This window comes from Bombina bombina, chromosome 4 (genome assembly GCF_027579735.1).
Source record: "Bombina bombina isolate aBomBom1 chromosome 4, aBomBom1.pri, whole genome shotgun sequence".
Taxonomy (NCBI): Eukaryota; Metazoa; Chordata; class Amphibia; order Anura; family Bombinatoridae; genus Bombina; species Bombina bombina.
Genome location: NC_069502.1, coordinates 1,152,655,020 through 1,152,675,444, shown reverse-complemented (window position 1 = coordinate 1,152,675,444; position 20,425 = coordinate 1,152,655,020). Strand labels below are relative to the sequence as shown.

Sequence of the window (20,425 nt, the reverse complement as noted above, 5' to 3'; positions counted from 1 at the left end):
GTAGCTATATTAGGATTTATTTTACAGGTAAGTATTTAGCTTTAAATAGGAATAATTTATTTAATAAGAGTTAATTAATTTTGTTAGATTTAAATTATATTTAACTTAGGGGGGTGTTAGGGTTAGGGTTAGACTTAGCTTTAGGGGTTAATACATTTATTAGAATAGCGGTGAGCTCCAGTCGGCAGATTAGGGGTTAATGTTTGAAGTTAGGTGTTGGCGATGTTAGGGGGGGCAGATTAGGGGTTAATACTATTTATTATAGGGTTAGTGAGGCGGATTAGGGGTTAATAACTTTATTATAATAGCGGTGCGGTCCGGTCGGCAGATTAGGGGTTAATAAGTATAGGCAGGTGGAGGCGACGTTGTGGGGGGCAGATTAGGGGTTAATAAATATAATATAGGGGTCGGAGGTGTTAGGGGCAGCAGATTAGGGGTACATAGGGATAATGTAAGTAGCGGCGGTTTACGGAGCGGCAGATTAGGGGTTAAAAATAATATACAGGGGTCAGCGATTGCGGGGGGGGCGGCAGAATAGGGGTTAATAAGTGTAAGGTTAGGGGTGTTTAGACTCGGGGTACATGTTAGAGTGTTAGGTGCAGACTTAGGAAGTGTTTCCCCATAGCAAACAATGGGGCTGCGTTAGGAGCTGAACGCGGCTTTTTTGAAGGTGTTAGGTTTTTTTTTCAGCTCAAACAGCCCCATTGTTTCCTATGGGGGAATCGTGCACGAGCACGTTTTTGAGGCTGGCCGCGTCCGTAAGCAACTCTGGTATCGAGAGTTGCATTTGCGTTAAATATGCTCTACGCTCCTTTTTTGGAGCCTAACGCTGACATTATATGGACTCTCAATACCAGAGTTATTTTAAAGGAGCGGCCAGAAAAAAGCCAGCGTTAGCTACGCGGGTCGTTACCGACAAAACTCTAAATCTAGCCGTATGTAAATAAATTTTGCTTTGAGCTCCCTGTCTGGACTTTTCTTCGTTTTCTATATATATATATATATATATATATATATATATATATATATATATATATATATATATATATATATATATATATGTGTGTGTGTTTATATGTATTGATGTGTATATACTGTATGTATTTACAGACATATTTACACATATAAACACATAAATACATATGTACACACACACACGCATACATATATATATATATATATATATATGCATTGGAGCACTTTGCTGTCAAGTAGATGAAAACATGTAAAGCATATGCCATATTCATATTTAATAAAGTGTTATACTGAGTATTTACTGTACATTTTTCACATTCCAATGTGCTGCACATAGCAGAATATGTTCTAAGTATTTTTAAATAGATATTCCTATATGTATCTGTATATATCTATACTTATTTATAATCATGTGTACATATAGGTATAGATGTATATTGTACCAAAATACCTTCAGATATATTTAGAAATATGTATTTGTAAATAAATAAAACATTCTTGTATGTGAAGAACATTGGAATGTGAAATATTCATATTCATGGGAGAATATGCACGCGAGTTGTGTGTTAGTTTCCCCCCCACTCTTTTTTTGCTCCATTGACTTCTATGGAGGAATAAGTGAACGCATTATTGTAAGTTTGGCGTTTTGCGATCGTCAGGTTAGCACGTAAGAGAAAACAGTTTACTTTCAACTCATAATACGAGCGCAACCCAACGAGTGCAAAAAGCTTACTTCTAGAGCAGTAAAAAGGGACATGAAACACAAAAAAATGTCTTTCATGATTCAGATAGATAATACAATTTTAAATAATTTTCCGATTTACTTCTATTATTTAATTTGCTTCCTTCTCTTGTTATCCTTTTCTGAAAGGTTTATCTAGGAAAGTTCAGAAGCAGCAAAGAACCTAGGTTCTAGCTGCTGATTGGTGGCTGCATATATATATACTGATTGTCATTGGCTCACCCATGTGTTTAGTCAGCAACCAGTAGTGCATTGCTGCTCATTCAACAAAGAATACCAAGAGAATGAAGAAAAATTGATAATAGGAGTAAATTAGAAAGTTGCTTAAAATTGCATACTGTATCTGAATCATTAAAGAAACAATTTAGGGTTCATATCCCTTTAACACTTAAGCTGGAGAGTTAAATAGCACTCCACTTGTAATGTGGCCCGTAGTTAGGTGGGGTTAGCTGTTCTGCAATGTCTATTATCAGTATATATAGCTCCTCTTTTTATATAGCTAAACATGTTCATTATAATTATTCTTCATCAATATAAAATGCTATATGCTAAGATGGTCATTATTTGTGTATAGCTACTATTTGTATATCCATTATAAAAATGTGCTGCATACATTACCAGTGTAGAAATACTTGGTGTTATCATATTTTTTATCAGTATGTTGCTACTCTGCGTTATTATAGATGGTAAAGTGTTTGTTATAGGTGTATACAAACTCAGCAGTATTCATCATATATATAGCTACTCTGTATCATTATAAATCACAGTGTGTTTGTTATATGTGTATACATACTTAGCTGTATTCATTATATATGTAGCTTCTTTGCATTATTATATATTGTAATGTGTTTATTATATGTGTATACATACTCTGCAGTATTCATTATATATGTAGCTTATCTGCATTATTATAGATTGTAATGTGTTTGTTATATGTGTATACATACTTAGCTGTATTCATTATATATGTAGCTACTCTGTGTTATTATAAATCACAGTGTGTTTGTTATATGTGTATACATACTTAGCTGTATTCATTATATATGTAGCTACTCTGTGTTATTATAAATCACAGTGTGTTTGTTATATGTGTATAAATACTTAGCTGTATTAATTATATATGTAGCTACTCTGTGTTATTATAAATCACAGTATGTTTGTTATATGTGTATACATACTTAGCTGTATTCATTATATATGTAGCTACTCTGTGTTATTATAAATCACAGTGTGTTTGTTATATGTGTATACATACTCAGCTGTATTCATTATATATTTAGCTACTCTTCATCATTATAAAGTGCAGTGTGTTTATTAATAACATAAACGTGCAGAAGAAAGGAAACAGAAGCACCACATAGCCCAGTATTGTTTGTACTTGTGTGAGAAATGTACAAGTAATATTACACCGTCACTCACATTTGGATAAGTACCTCTCTTGGTGCAAATAGTGCAGGCTGGAATCAAACAGTCATCCAGCAGACTGTCCGCCAGTACAGCTTCTACAGCAGTGGAACGTATCTGGATACTGTGTCCCAAAATGATTCTTGCACCATGTGAAATGGTGAAGGTAATAAATGGTATACTGACAGCAAGTGGTAAGTTAAAATAAACTTACTTTAATAAATCAAATAAAATCAGCAACGCGTTTCTCAGCCAACCGGTGGCTCTTTAATCAGGCTTAATAAAATGAATACAAATCACTTGCTATATATACAAAACAAACAATCAATGCTATACACAGCACCTGTGAGTGGGTGTCAACCAATCACAGGTGCCAAGGCAACCACAGTAAACAATGTGTACATATATTATGACAGTTGTTAAAACACTACAACTCTTCATTAGTATATAGTAGAAAATCAACATCTCATATAGCTATAGGATGTAAAACAAAAATCTTTCTAAAAAATAATAAGCGTGTACAATTAACATATACAGGTAAAACTCGAAAAATTTGAATATCGTGCAAAAGTTAATTTATTTCACTAATGCAACTTAAAAGGTGAAACTAATATATGAGATAGACTCATTACATGCAAAGCAAGATAGTTCAAGCCGTGATTTGTCATAATTGTGATGATTATGGCTTACAGCTCATGAAAAGCCAAATCCACAATCTCTTTATAAATGCTAATCGCATTAAACGATTTTAAAGCGTAATGTGAGAAATACTTACTATGTGAAATAATGATCAGTGGAAGCTGCAATGTGGAAGGGGGAGGAGACAGAAAGATGATGAAATCATGGGAGGTGCTGAAGTGAACATCGTAACCAATTACCTTCAGCAAATGACATTGTTTGTTAAGAAGATGCATGCAACTTAACCCATAGGGGCCGAATTATCAAGCTCCAAATGGAGCTTGATGCCCCTTGTTTCCGGTGAGCCTTCAGGCTCGCCGGAAAAAAGTTATGAAGCAATGGTCTGAAGACCGCTTCTCCATAATTTGTCCGCCTGCTCAGAGGTGGCAGACAGAAATCAACCCGATTGAATACGATCGGGTTGATTGACACCCCCTGCTAGTGGCCGAATCTGCAGGGGGCAGTATTGCACAAGCAGTTCTTGTGCAATGATAAATGCCTACATCGTATCATGTCTGCTCGAACTTTGATAAATATGCCCCATAGTGTGAAGTGTTAGTGATAGCAACGACAAGGGGAAAAGGGAAAAAAAGGGGATAAAAAAGGGAAGAAAAGGAGGGGGGTACCTGTAATGTCCATACCGGAACGTCATGACATAACTAATTAAGGTGTTGTAATATGTTTCTTCCCTATAAGAGAGCTAGATTATGAAATGGAAATTAATATTTGTGGTCATTATTAATAAGTAATGTACATACTAAGTGAGTATTAGAGGATCTATGTACATACTAAGTGAGTATTAGGGGATCTATGTACATACTAAGTGAGTATTAGAGGATCTATGTACATACTAAGTGAGTATTAGGGGATCTATGTACATACTAAGTGAGTATTAGAGGATCTATGTACATACTAAGTGAGTATTAGGGGATCTATGTACATACTAAGTGAGTATTAGAGGATCTATGTACATACTAAGTGAGTATTAGGGGATCTATGTGATTGTGCAAAAAATATATATGAATGTGTAGTGAATGATCTCATGATCTCTAATTAGATGATCTCTATTAATGTGAAAAAATGTAGTGAACCTATTTGGTGTGGCAGGCTGAATAAAACCATCTATCAGGTGAAAGGGTAGGCAAGAGGTTATGTGTCCTATAAAGCTAATATTGTCTCAAATGTGAAATAAAAGAATTTAGTACACAATTAATATGTGTGGATATAACTGTCATATCTTTACAAATGGATAGAGTGATAGTGCTAAGTGACAGATACATGACAGTGGAATATGATAAGTGTGATCAAGAATAGGTTGTGTATTGTGGTGTACTATAACTATTTAAGATGGTTCTATAGAAATCTAAATGTATATCACTACTTGATTGAGTCGGGTTATATGGTGTGAGATCCTAGTAGTCTAAGTCACAATATAAGAGTGTGTAGATATGTGAGTGTTCACAGGGACAGGGGAAGGGAAAAGACACCCTGAAGAGAACACATGGCTAAAAAGGGTGCGAAAAGTGAAAAAGAGTGAAACTGTGAATGTGTCAGAGATCAAAAGCAGCCAGATCCACACATTTATTCAAACCCTCTGGGATTAAAGAATGTAATTTGTGGATCCAGTATGTTTCTCTACGTCTAAGTAATAGTAGAGGGTTATGAGTGTTTCTGCATATTTTTTCAATTGGAATGATAGAGAGCGTTTTGGAACTCCCCCTGTGTATATGAGTGCAGTGTCTAGATACACTGTGTTTTAAGAATTTGTTTTTAATATTGCGAATATGTTCGCTCCAGCGTCTCTTGACCTTGTGGCTCGTGTGCCCCACGTACTGTGTCCCACAAACACAATGTATCAAGTATACCACAAAAGTGGATTTGCATGTCAGACGTTTTCTAATAGTGAACTGTTCTCCCATAATATTGGACTGAAAAGTCTTTGTGCCATTTTTCACACACTTACACATACTTCACCTGGATTTATAACATTTAAAAACACCACATGGTGGTTTAAAATTATCCCAAAAAGTGTTTTTGTTTTTCTTCTTAACCCCAGTGGATATATTCAAACAAATTTTCTCTCTAACTATTTTACTTGGTGCCAATTTATTTTTAATTGTGGGGGCTCTTTTAAAAACTACCCTAGGTTTGGGGGAGATCTGGTCTTTCAAATACGGGTCATCACATAAAATACACCAATGTTTGGAAATTATTTTCTTAATCTCAGGATGGTGACTATTGAAACCAGTAATGAACAAGGGGGTGGTAGTTGTCCTAAATTGGTCCCCATCCACAGTGACCCCCTTGGTGTTCTTGTGCACAGGTTTTGAAACATATTTATTCCTTTCTTCATTTAGGGCTCCTATATAGCCATTTTGAATGAGATCTAAGGGGTATCCCTTTTCAAGAAATCTATTTTTAAGGAGCACAGATTCTCTATGGTACTACAGTTTCTTCTTATCCGTCTGAATTGTCCGTAACATAAACATACTTATCATTATTATACAGTGAAATGTGATTTCATAGCATAGCAGCAAAAGTTATTATTTATTGCTCTTTAGTAATGCACTGACTTTTTTCATATGTCGTTTACAGGAAATATGCCCCAATCCTCATTTTATTGTTGATGGAGCGACACGAGGAGATATCCGGCAAGGGGCACTTGGTAAGTGGCACCTTATTTAACTGAAAAAGCAGACGCACATAAATGACAGAGCTTATTTAGAGTTGCGCTATAGTTGTGTGGTTCTCAGGGGCACTAAGTTGAGGTGGTACCTAGGTACCTTTCTGGGCAGAGGGAGCAGCTGAGGCAGGAAGAGTACAGATTATTTCTTTTATAATATTGAACATTCACCGTATCACTTCTGGGTAAATCATCACCCTTTGCGTGCTACTGCCAGCATACTGGGGTAAAATTATAGCTCAGTGTGTTTCTGTGACAAAAGAGTTAAGTTGTTCCTCTGTGTGGCACTTGCAGCCAAATAAGTTAAGTTTTTATATATAATGCTAACATAAATGGGTTACATACCAGCTCCATCTTGAGTGGGGCAAAGGGTTGTCAAGTGGGTATTTTCTATTTTGCACAGCTCCTAGAGTCACTACTAAATGGATTACTACAGAATAAAAACATGTAAAATTAGACTTTAACTATATTTGTTGGCATTTTTACCAGGTAGTAAAATCCACACCTGCTATAGTGTGTAGACCAGGTGCTGTCAATGTTTTATGAGTGTTGTGCCAAAGTAATACTATGTGACCACGTGTGCCATTCTTATCTTCTTATCTTTTGGCTCATTTCAGAGCCAAAATTATTCTTGCTAAAAGTGCAACACACTAAGACCTGGATTTAAAGGGACAGTCTACAGCTTAGTCATATACAAGTCTTACCTTAGATTAAGCTACAAAAAGCCTCCTGCACCCTTTCTTTATCATGAAGCAGTAACAGTAAAAACTTTATTTTAAAAAGAATATTTTTTCTGGTCACTTTGAAATGGTAACCAAACGCCAACCACTGATGGCATCATGATATAAGCTGCACATGGCGTCCAATTACAAAAGCCTCACTAGTTGTATTCAATTTCACAGTGGCAAGAAACAATATTCTTTTTAAAATAACTTTTTTTACCGTTCCTGCTACATGATATAGAAATGGGGGCAGGAGGCTATTTGTAAACTGTCCCTTTTATGTGTTGCACTATCGCAAGAATAATTTTGGCTCCAAAATGGGCCGCAAGGGGCCACCTTCTTCCGCATTCGGCAGTGAACAAAACTACCGGATACACATATCTAATTTGCTGTGTCTTTTTCCACACCAATCCAATCTATTTGAAAAGCCACTTTTTCAAAAACCCCAAATTAGTAATATAAAGGGAAAATCTAGTTGAAAACATCAGAAACATCAGTAGTTTTGTCAGACCTTCATGAATCCAAAAGTTATGCTGCCAAATCAATGGTAACAAAAATTAAACAAATTAATTTAATAGTACAATAATACTTGACGTGTGCAAATTAGAATTTCATATAATTTTGCTTGAGTTTGGTAATTAACTTTTTTCAAATGTTTAAGTACAGTGATTCGAGCCTGGAACAAGGTTTTTGCAGAAAACAAACGTGTAAACAGACAACATATATCTCTTGTAACCAGGGTTATAATCGTAAACAAAAACTAAAAACAGCTGTTGCAAAACTAACTGACGTAATAATATATTTACCAGCAAAATTTTTTGGTTTCTATTCATTATAATCCATATTAATTACATGGCTGACAGTACAGATAATTATGGAAAACCCACAGTCTAATAAGGCATCCGACCTGTAGATGATGTGTGAGCTAGTAAGGTTACTGATAGCCCTGCAATACTATTATGGCTGGCAGTGATTTCTCTCAATATGTAGCACAGCAGTCAGTCAGTCCAATAGGTGCTTGTGACAACCAAAGGCACTGCCTGGCCCCTATGCATAGTAAAGTCACTGAAAAGGTCCACAGCACCTTTTATTATTAGGTGCTGTTGACCTTTTCAGTGACTTTCCTATGGCCGGTAGTGATAGGAGCCACAAATCTCAAATTAGATTTGAAATTCTTTCTTCAACAGCAATACAGATTTCCTTGGCCACAGATAATGAAAGAAAGACTACCATAAATTTGCGCTGCAGTAGCTTTCAATGTGAAGCTTCAAATGCTAACATCACATTTGCTAAGATCTGTTAACTTTAAAGGAATATGAAACCCAATTTTTTTGTTTCATGATGCAGATAAGCAACTAAGTTACTCCTATTATCAATATTTCTTTGTTCTCTTGGTATCTTTATTTGAAAAGCAGGAATGTAAGCTTAGCAGCCAGCCTATTCAGTAAGCGCTACCTAGGGCGCTGAACCAAAAATGGGATGGCTCCTAAGCTTACATCCCTGCTTTTTCAAATATAGATAGCAAGAGAACAAAGAAATATTGATAATAGGAGTAACTTAGAATATTGTTTAAAATTGCTGCTCTGTCTGAATCATGAAAGAAAAATATGTGGGTTATTATGCCTTTGCAGGATTTAATCAAGTTGGAGTATTTTCTTATTGCACAGTTGCTTGCATATAACACATTACAGCATTTTCACTTTGTACTTTTATATTCCGTTAACTATAGTTACTAAAGCTGAAACTAATATATATATAAACAAAGTATAAAATATAAACCAAATAAAACATTGCACAAACTTACTCAAATTAAACCAAAACTTAATCTGATGGTTGAAAAACTATTTAAATAAAAACAAATTTAAAAATCCAAAACAATTGTAACCCTGCTTGAAATGAGCACAAATGGGGTTTCAAGAGGTTGAAAAGTAAAAAATGTTGCAAAGTGCAGTTTGGAAAATGCTTTGTGATGGATTGAAGTATTGCTGATAAACCTCCTACAAGGTGCACACACACGGCAAGTAAAAACGCTTAAAGGGATAGGAAAGTCAAAATTAAACGTGCATGATTCAGATAGAGCGTGTCATTTTAAGACACTTTTAAATTTGCTTCTATTTTCAAATGTGCTTTGTTCTTTTGTTAGCCCTTGTTGAAAAAGAATATGCACAAATTCTACACTAGTGGAAGCTAGCTGCTGATTGGTGCCTGCACATATTTGTCTCTTGTGATTGGCTAACTAGATGTGTTCAGTTAGCTGCCAGTAGTGCAATGCTGTTCCTTCAGCAAAGGATAACAAGAGAATGAAGCAAATTGGAAAGTTTTTAAAATTATAAGTTCTATCCAAATCATGAAAGACAATTTTAGAGTTTCCTGTCCCTTTTAAAGACTTTAAAAAGAATCATAATCGCTAAATTTGTACCTTGTGCACTAATTCCTATGGTTTAGAGTAGACCTCAATTTACTGTAGTAAACGTTTGTGAGAATTACAGACCCCCCAACTGTCCCTATTTGAGAGGGACAGTCCGTGATTCTGAGCTCTGTCTCTCTGTATGTCCCTCTTTACAGACTTTACCTTAGGCACACTCACGAAACAAACAGAAACTATCCTGACACACCTATAGACTGCCCAGAAACACCCTTAATCACACCCATTACCCACCCATGATCCCTCCCCTCCCAACACAGCTCCACCCACAAAATGGTGACTCACGGGCTCCTATCATCCTCCTGTGTCCCATATATATATATATATATATATATATATATATATATTACTAAAATGGGGAGGGAACAGGAGGGATAGAGGATGGCACTACTGAATGGTGACCCAATTGAGATAATGGAAATAAGAATATGTTAAGGGGGTGGGTGCTGTATACCAAGTAAACTTGAGCAGAAAAAGTAGTGGAAAATCCAACTACAAAGGTTGTATACAAAATAGCACTCCTCACCAAACAACCAATGAGAAATAATAGAAAGATCTGTTTCTGTGTACACAGTCTAAGCAATATAGGTGATGTTTAACCTTTTGAATGGTACACAAATGTTCCAAAATTGTGGGAACACAACAAGGATTAAAAAATAACTTTTATTATTTGATATAAAAATGGGAAAACACACAAATAAAAACAAATAGTGTTAATGTTTGAATCAGGCGCCAATTGGACAATAGTTGGGTAATAAAGGACCTATAGGTAATGTTCCAGATACTAGAGATATGATGGTTGTGGATTATACATTAAATCCCATAAACCAAGTGTCAAACTCTTAAAGATAGAGCCTGTCCAACTATGTAGCTATAGTACTAAGTGACTCTTAGTGGGTGTATACTATCAATAGGTTGATGCTGTATAGTTAGCCAACTCAGTGTATCAAATGTATATATCCAATCAGCCAATAGGATTGAGCTTGCATTCTATTGCAATCAGCCAATTGGATGTTTTCACCTTTAATTCCGATTAGCTGATAGAATTCTATCAACCAATTGGAATTCAAGGGACGCCATCTTGGATGACGTCCCGTAAAGGAACCTTCATTCTTCATTAGCCGTCGGAAGAAGAGGATGCTCTGCACCGGATGTCTTGAAGATGGAGCCGCTCCGTGCCGGATGGATGAAGATAGAAGATGCCGTCTGGATGAAGACTTCTGCCGGCTTGGATGAAGACTTCGGCCTGCTTGGATGAAGACTTCTGCCGGCTTCGATGAGGACTTCTGCTGCTTTGTTGAGGATGGATGTCCGGTCTTCAAAAACTGTAAGTGGATCTTCGGGGGTTAGTGTTAGGTTTTCTTAAGGGTTTAATGGGTGGGTTTTATTTTTAGATTAGGGTTTGGCGGAAAAAGAGCTAAATGCCCTTTTAAGGGCAATGCCAATCCAAATGCGCTTTTCAGGGCAATGGGGAGCTAAGGTTTTTTTTAGATAGGATTTTATTTGAGGGGTTTGGTTGTGTGGGTGGTGGGTTTTACTGTTGGGGGTGTTTGTATTTTTTTTACAGGTAAAAGAGCTGATTTCTTTGGGGCAATGCCCGAAAAAAGGCCCTTTTAAGGGCTATTGGTAGTTTAGTTTAGACTAGGGTTTTTTTTTATTTTGGGGGGAGGGGCTTTTTTATTGTGATAGGGCTATTAGATTAGGTGTAATTAGTTTAAATATTTGATCATTTCTTTTTTATTTTGTGTAATTTAGTTAATTGTATTTAATTAATGTAATTTATTTTATTGTATTGTAAGGTTAGGTGTTAGTGTAAGACAGGTTAGGTTTTATTTTACAGGTAAATTTGTATTTATTTTAACTAGGTAGTTAGTAAATAGTTAATCACTATTTACTAACTATTCTACCTACTTAAAATAAATACAATCTTGCCTGTGAAATAAAAATAAAACCTAAAATAGCTACAATATAACTATTAGTTATATTGTAGCTAGCTTAGGGTTTATTTTACAGGTAAGTAAGTATTTAGTTGTAAATAGTAAATATTTAGTTATTAATAGTAGGTTTTATTTAGATTTATTTTAATTACATTAAAGTTAGTGGGTGTTAGGGTTAGGGTTAGACTTAGGGTGAGGTTTAGGGGTTAATAACTTTAGTATAGTGGCGGCGATTTTGGGGGCAGCAGATTAGGGGTTAATAACAGTAATGTAGGTTACTGCGATGTTAGGGACAGCAGATTTTGTAATTTAGTGGGGTTTTTGTTGTTGTTTAGTTAATTGTATTTAATTAATGTAATTTATTTTATTGTAGTGTAAGGTTAGGTGTTAGTGTAAGACAGGTTAGGGTTTATTTTACAGGTAAATTTGTATTTATTTTAACTAGGTACTTAGTAAATAGTTAATAACTATTTACTAACTAGTCTACCTAGTTAAAATAAATACAAACTTAGTTGTGAAATAAAAATAAAACCTAAGCTAGCTACAATGTAACTATTAGTTATATTGTAGCTAGCTTATGGTTTATTTTACAGGTAAGTATTTAGTTTTAAATAGGAATTATTTAGTTAATGATAGTAATTTTTATTTAGATTTATTTTAATTATATTAAAGTTAGTGGGTGTTAGGGTTGGGGTTAGGGTTAGACTTGGGGTTAGGTTTAGGGATTAATAACGTTAGTATAGTGGCGGCGACGTTGGGGGTGGCAGATTAGGGGTTAATAAGTGTAGGTAGGTAGCGACGACATTGGGGTGGCAGATTAGGGGTTAATAAGTGTAATGTAGGTAGCAACGACATTGGGGGCAGCAGAGGGGTTAATAAGTGTAGGTAGGTGGCGGCGGTGGGGGGGGTGGAAAGGGGGCACCCCGCTTATCCTCTTGCATCCACCCCAAATGAACTCTGGGGAATGAGGTTTAAAAGAGGCGCTTTGCCTCCCCCTTGAACCCCCCCAGGCAGAGGCAAAAAAGATAGTGAAGATAGTGAAGATGGTCAATTATAAATTTAGTGCTGTGATTAGTTTTATCCAGAAGTGTTTGGGTAATTCTAGGATTACTCGGGTAAAGTCTGATGTATGATCTTACATCGGGCTTTACCCGAAGCCACTGGGTAATGTCAGTTTTACCCGGGTAATCCTAGAATTACCAGATATCTAACTTTACCCACAACATATGTCTATATATATATATATATATATATATACTGTATATATATATATATATATATCTATCTATTTATCTATCTATCTATCTATCTATCTATCTATATATATATATATATATATATATATAAAAAAATCACTCCTGTTTATAAATGTCCCTAAATGGCATCAGTGATTAAGCCGACAAGCGAAGCTGGTATTATGTCCTATTGAGTCCAGGGACTGTACTGCTCACTGCTTGATAGAGACAGTTTGTTTTCAGCCTAGGAACATACATTTTTTTTTTAAACATTCTCTTTTAGATGGATCAGAGATTTGTTTTAAATATCTTGTCCCTTTAGAAGCCTAGTAATGTGTTGTATCCTAATTCACACTAGCAAAGCTCTCAAATCTCGCATATTCTGTGGAATTATTATAGGAGCTCTGATAACTGTCCCTCCTATTTATCCAGGATCTTATAACAGTTTGTTTTAACCAGGAATAGCAGACTACCCTGTAATCACATACTTTCTGCTCAGTCCAGCCCAGCTCTGCCCCCAAGGCGCTTCATTTTGTGTAGCTCCTTTGTCCTGCGTGACCTGTTCTGGAGCTGCAAGTCTTTAAGCTACAGAAAATAAATAAAAAATAAAAAATTAAGTCCCAGGCATATTTTTAATTTTATAGGGAGTTTACTTGTGAGTTTAATGTCTCTCTTTAAATTTCAGAAAACAGATATCACTTCAAAGAGAGAACACAACAATTTTATCTTGCAAAGAATTCTGGGTATGGTAAAACATCTGAAGCATTAACATATCCCTGTGCTTGCTCTATACTGTATTTAGCAACATCATAAAACATTACTGGGAAAGGTCATTAGGCTCCTCATAACAGTTACAGAGATATATATATAGGGAACATTCTGGAACTAGTGAAGAAGCATTGGGTCAGTGAAGAATGAACTATATGTACTACAAAATCCCCATGGTTTATAAAGGGCAAATTTATGAAAAAATAAATTAAAAAAATGTTGATGAGTGTTTGAACTGGAGCAGATAACACATAGAGGCATATTTATCAAGCTCCGTAGCTTCAAGCAGGTATGAAGCAGCGGTCTAAAGACCGCTGCTCCATAACTTGTCCGCCTGCTCTGAGGCGGCAGACAGAAATCAATCCGATCGAATTTGGGTTGATTGACACCCCCTGCTGGTGCAATGATAAAAGCCGACAGCGTATGCTTTAAACAAAACAAAAACTTTGCTATATACATGACAGATTACAATATATGGCCAAAGTATAAGGGCACCTGACCTATATGAGTTTGTTGGGCATCCTATTCAATAACCATGGGCATTAAAAGGACAGTGTACACCAATTTTCATATAATTGCATTTAAATGACACTACTATAAAGAAGACTATGCACAGATACTGATCTAAAAATCCAGTATAAAACTATTTCAAAAACTTACTTAGAAGCAATGTTGATAAGTTTATGCTGGGACACCCACTGAAAGGGGCTGAGAAAGCCATAAGAGAAGACACTCCCCCCTCTCTTGCAGATGAAAAGACCCATTACACAAACAGGAGCAAGCAGGAGTCTGTAGACCTGGGTCTATATCTGATACTTCGGGGCTTCCTTTAGAGTCTGAACATCAGCACAATGTTATTAAAAAATAAGAAAAACTTTACATTGTTACAAAAACACTCCCAGATGGGCTATATAAAGGGATAATTTATGCAGTTTCCCTTTAATAAGGAGTTGACCCCTCCCCCTTTGTGGCTATAGCAACTGACTTTTTTTAACTGAAGATTTTCCACTAGATTTTAGGGCGTGTCTATGGGAATTTGTCCTCATTTAGCCAAAAGAGCATTTGTGAGGTCAGGCACTGATGTTGGACATAAAAGCCTGGCTCAGAATCAGCTTTCCCATTCATCCCAAAGGTGTTAATGAGGTTGAGGTCCATGCAGGCCACTTGAGTTCCTCCTCACCAATCTCGTCAAACAATGTTTTCATGGACTTCCCTTTGTGCACAAGGGCACAGTCACGCTGGAACAGGAAAGAGCCTTCCCCATACTGTGGCCACAAAGTTGGAAGTACCCAATTGTCTAAAATATCTTTGGAACTAAGGGGTCCAGCCCAAACCATAAAAACAGCCCCAGACCATTATCTCTCCTCCACCAAACTTTACAGTAGGCACTATGCATTCTAGTAGGTACAATTCTCCTTGTATTCATCACACCCTGATTATTCCTTAAGACTGCCAGATAGTGAAGTGTGATTCATCACTCCAGAAAAGGTTTTTACTGCTGAGTCCAGTGGCAGCATTTAAAATTCCTTTGTTTCTAGAGTTTTCCTTTTATGACTTCAGAAATCTGCTTTTTCGATGAATACAATCTCATAGCCAAACAGATGCTCTTTAATTAACCCCTTAACTGGCACAATGGATTAAATGCAGATGACAACCCTGTGTCTTCAAATGATGCAGACTGTCCCTTTAAGATATCTGGATGGGGGTAAGTATTTAAAACCCTAGATCTTATTTACTTTAAGCTCTACAAACCACCAAGACCCAATGTTTTGGGAAGTGTAAACACATTAAAAAAAAAATACACACTTTTCTAATAAGGGGGTATCCAGGCATTTGAAACTTATTTTCATATCACAATTTATACTTCATTGCAGCTCAGTGACATACCCTTTGAAGGGACAAATGTAACTAGAGCTACTGCATTCATCATGTAATCACATTGTGACATCTAACAGGGTCAGGCTTTTTTATTCTGCAGTATGTACTTTACAATCTTTTAGGAAGTTTTTTAGAGATAAATTACAGGTACAACTGGCAAAATCAATATTAAAAATGGAAAATTGTATTTATTTTTTGCTGTGATTTATTGAACATTTTATGAGGAACTTGATTTTGAGTTGCCATTTAAATAGATTATATTTATTTCAGCACTAGAATATGCCTTTAACTTACATAAAATGTGCAATATCATGGTGACGTTCTTTCAGCTCTTAGTTATTTACCTATGACACTAGTTCTGGAATACATTGTACAACATCCTGTGTCAGTCAATGATAAAAAGTAAAACATTTCAGCATTGTCTTCTGAAATAAATCAATACTTTGTATTGTCAGCGGGAGTTTACAGGGGTTAGACACTCAGTTATATGCAACCAACAGTGCAATAATAAAATGCGCAAACCCATTATAATATATTGCACATGTATGTCCCTTTAAAGGGTGCCATTGTGATCCTGCTGTGATCAGATTTATCATCCTTTATTGTCCCTTAAATGGATTTTGCAGTGCAAACATTACATATTCTAATTTGTTGCATATAAATTTAGCACTACTGACTCTGGAATTATATGTTTAAAACCCCAAATGGTACACATAGACATTCCAATAAAGAAAATTAAGTCGTAAGTAATTATGGCCCCTTAAATAAGAATACTTCTTTTTTATTATGGCCCCTTAAATAAGAATACAGTACTTCTTTTTCGGTTTTGGTGAGATTTTCATCCAAAACCAACAACACTGCAGGATATTAATTGCTATAAGAAGAATGTGGACGCAATTTATCCCGTCTTCTATAATAGGATTTTAACAGTTCTCACACTGTAAATTGTGGAACAGCTAAGTGACAAGGTTTTAAAGATAATATAAAGTTTCAGAACTCACTGCACAGACCGTGTTTTTAAAACCCACTGTACAAACCGTAATTTCTAAACCTCACTCTCACTGTACAAACCACGATTTCCAAACCTCACTTTCACTGTAAAAACCACGATTTCCATACCTCAATCTTACTGCACAAACTGCCATTTCCAACCCTCTTTCACTGTACAGACAGTAATTTTCAAACCTCACACTCACTGTACAAACCGTGATTTCCAAACCTCATTCTCAGTGTAAAAACCGCGATTTCCAAACCTCATTCTCACTGCACAAACCATGATTTCAAAACCTCACTTTCACTGTACAAACCGCGATTTCCAAACCTTACTTTCACAAACCATAATTTTTAAACCTCACTCTCGATGTACAGAACTTGGTTTCTCTTTGTCTCATTTCGTTGACTGTAAGAAGATCAAACTTTTAAATAAAAAAAAAACAGGATGGAAAATACTTAACTCCTGATCACTATGACGTGATTGACTACAGACAAGAATACTGTACTCACAATTAATTTAGAAAATATGTGTATAAAATAAAAACCAAGATCTTAAAACCTTTATTACTAAACACAATTTCTCGATGCTGTGGTTGATTTTCTCTTATTTCATGCTAATCTTGTGATATCACTTATCTGTCTATTAGATAAATATGCCGATGTCTGTCTCATCCACTACGGAGGGACTATACAACAGTTCTGAATATAGGTTTAATGAATCTAGACCATATATTGATCTATACATCTAAAATGGTGTATGTGGCCATTTCAAAGTGTATTGCACATGGGTAACATAATTATTCCAAAAAATCTTGCAATACTGTTAAACATGTTTTTGCACTTTAGCAAAACAATTTGTGTGTTGAATTCAATGGCCCCTATTTATCAAATGTCTTGCGGACCTGAACCGACAGTGCGTATCAGGTCCGCAAGACCTCGCTGAATGCGGAGAGCAATACGCTCTCCGCATTTAACATTGCACCAGCAGCTCACAAGAGCTGCTGGTGCAACGCCGCCCCCTGCAGACTTGCGGCCAATGGACCGCCAGCAGGGAGCTGTCAACCCGATCGTACTCAATCGGGTTGATTTCCGGCGATTCCTGTCCGCCTTCTCAGAGCAGGCGGACAGGGTTATGGAGCAGCAGTCTTTAGACCGCTGCATCATAACTTGTGTTTCTGGCGAGTCTGAAGACTCGCCAGAAACACGGGCCCACAAGCTCCGTATGGAGCTTGATAAATGGGCCCCAATGTGTCAATTTTGTTGCTGAAAAAAGGGTAAAACCCGTGGTCGAATGGATTTTGATCGCTGAAGCCATTGCTGTCCATGCATTCTTAGAGTGATTTTCCCCCTATCTGCTCAGATCCGATCAGAAAAGTTCCCAATGTGGATATGTTGTTATCGGTTAGATTGTGATAACTCAGAACACGGATCCAAAGCTGAAAAACACTAACAAACAGTATCGTTAGGACTGGTATAATTAACGATCTTTAGTTAAGAAAAAGTAGTTACCTTTTGTAGAGGTACAAGAGAAAAAAAGAACACAGCGCATCCGCGATTCACAGCATCGTTTTATTCACAACAAACAGCTCCACTTAAAATTGCACACTTACAAGATGAAAGATAAAAACTAGCACTTAGCCCACTGGCTGATGAGAAGACGCGTTTCCTCTGCTCACGGGCAGACTTTTTCAAGGGAGTTGTTCAACTGGTAGTACTCCAGTTGAACAACTCCCTTGAAAAAGTCTGCCCGTGAGCAGAGGAAACGCGTTGGGTAAAGGGACTGCTATATGCAATTGAAAATCCGTTACCGCTCTGTGAGACAAGGAGAAGTGTGTTCTTTTTTTCTCTTGTACAGCTGATCGCTTTGGGAAATACATAGCGGGAGTCCCGTGAATCACCGGCTGCTCTGCCCTGTTCGTTCAGCTTACCTCATTACATTGAGGATTCAATCAGAACCACAGCTCCTATCATTGGAATCTAACAGCCTCTTGCAAGATTGCAGCTAAGTGTTCTCTCATATAAATATATGAACATATTACATTTATATTGAACTTGGATAACACTGCTTTGGGCTATTTTGTGACTGTCCAATTAATTACCAAGTGGTTTGGACTTTAATAAGGACATTGGTATTGATATATACCCCTCCGTTGTGAGCTAAAGAGAGAGATATATATATATTTCATTAGAGTTTGTGTACCTTTTTAAACATTCTACATTCTGTATCTCATTTGCAAATTTGTGCCTGTACACACCTATAACAGCTATATATAGGCTACTGATTAATAAGGAAAGCTTGACCGTTACTCCTTCAGGCTCATTTAGCGCCGTATTTGTTTCATTTTTTTCTTTTGTAGAGGTAGATTTCAAACCTCCACCACAGAGTAAAAAATGATACAGAAGAGGGAAAACTAAAAAAGTTAATACTTTTTTTTTTCTTTTTTTCTAAAAGTTAATACTTTATTGTTTACATTGCTAACAATAAATATTCCAAAAAGGAAACCATAGTAAGAGACCTCTGACGCATTTCGCACAACAAACAATGCACGGTTTCAACGCATCAGAGGTCTCTAACTATGGTGTTTTTTTTTTTATATTTATTTTTAGTAATGTAAACGATTAAGTACTAACTTTTTTATTTTTTTCTCTTTGGCATAATTTTTTACTCTGTGACAGGGGTTTAAAATCTGCCTCTACAAAAGGTAACTACTTTTTACTTCACTAAAGATCATTATCTAACAATTTGAAGCCTTTATGCAAAAAGGCTTGAAGAACCGAGTATCCCCGGTAGAGATTACCCCCTTGGATTGGGTGAGTGAATCAACTTTTTCATTTATGTTTCATGTAATTAAAATTTTACATTGACTGCTCAGTCCACCTCGAATTTTTTACATTTTCATTGTTGTATCCCACCTAAAGTATATTTAATTATGTGCAGTTATCTATATTTTATTCCTTGTATCACAATATATTTTTTCCTTTTTTCACCTATATGTTTCCTCTTTCCCTCATTAGTTTACATTGCATACTGTACAATATGTACAAATAATACTAGAAAAATTCAGGACAATTTCTGGTTGGCTAAAATGTGTTAAGCAGGCAGTTATTTAGCGTATTTATTCATATAGAATGGTTTACTACAGGATAGCTATGACATAAGTCTTCAATAAAGCTTTAATGACTGCAGTGTACTATGATTAGGAATTTGGCTAATGGCTATAGGCAGTTTATTGGAGTATTATTTTACACACCACATTATTTAAACACTACTTAAACTTAAAGTATAATCTCATGGTATGCATGTAATTGCTTCCTTTCAGGGATTCCTCCTCTCAGGATTCACAGATATGGCTATCACAGAAACAGGTGCATAACATACATAAAAGAGGAAAAAAACAAGCAGTGTAAAGCAATATATAGTTATAAAAAGCAACCCTCCAAGTATAATAGGGCTCAAAGAATGACAGACGAGCTAATAAACAGAATGTACAGCTGATATGTATCCTCCATTGGATGTACATACTAGTCTTATGGAAACATAGGATGAACCAATTAACAGTAAGCAAAATCATAGTCATAAATAACAAAAATTCCATTTAGGGATTACAATTTTATTTAAATTTAAGGGCAAACATTTATGTTGTTAGAGTTTAAAAGGGTATTAAAGTCATTTTGTTCTCTGTCTAAAATAGAGTGTTATAAAATGTTTTGTACTTTATTTTTTTAAACCAGATATTTCTGCTCTGATAAAAAATACTTTTTGTTTTTAACCCCTTAATGACCACAATGTACCCTGTATGTCACTGGCCCTTAAGGGTTTTTTCGGGACATAATAGCACAAGTCTAGCAAGAACACGCTATTAATGCACTCCCTCCAGCAGGCTTTGTGGAATAGATCAGTCTCAACGCTGGTGGCAAGACCGCGCTATAAAACAATCAAGTCCCAAAAAAGGCCAGTGACTTACAGGGTACGTCGCTGGTCCTT

At 36.1% G+C, this 20,425-nt stretch overlaps 1 protein-coding gene across 1 annotated transcript in view; it reads left to right on the top strand.

Moving 5' to 3' along the window:
* The window catches only part of CAPN8 (calpain 8), a 189,581-nt gene that overhangs the window by 27,916 nt on the left and 141,240 nt on the right, over window positions 1-20,425 (top strand). Inside the window, exon 2 of the mRNA XM_053712588.1 lies at window positions 6,395-6,464. Coding sequence (XP_053568563.1) covers window positions 6,395-6,464 — 70 coding nt within the window. The remainder of the gene's footprint in view (window positions 1-6,394; window positions 6,465-20,425) is intronic.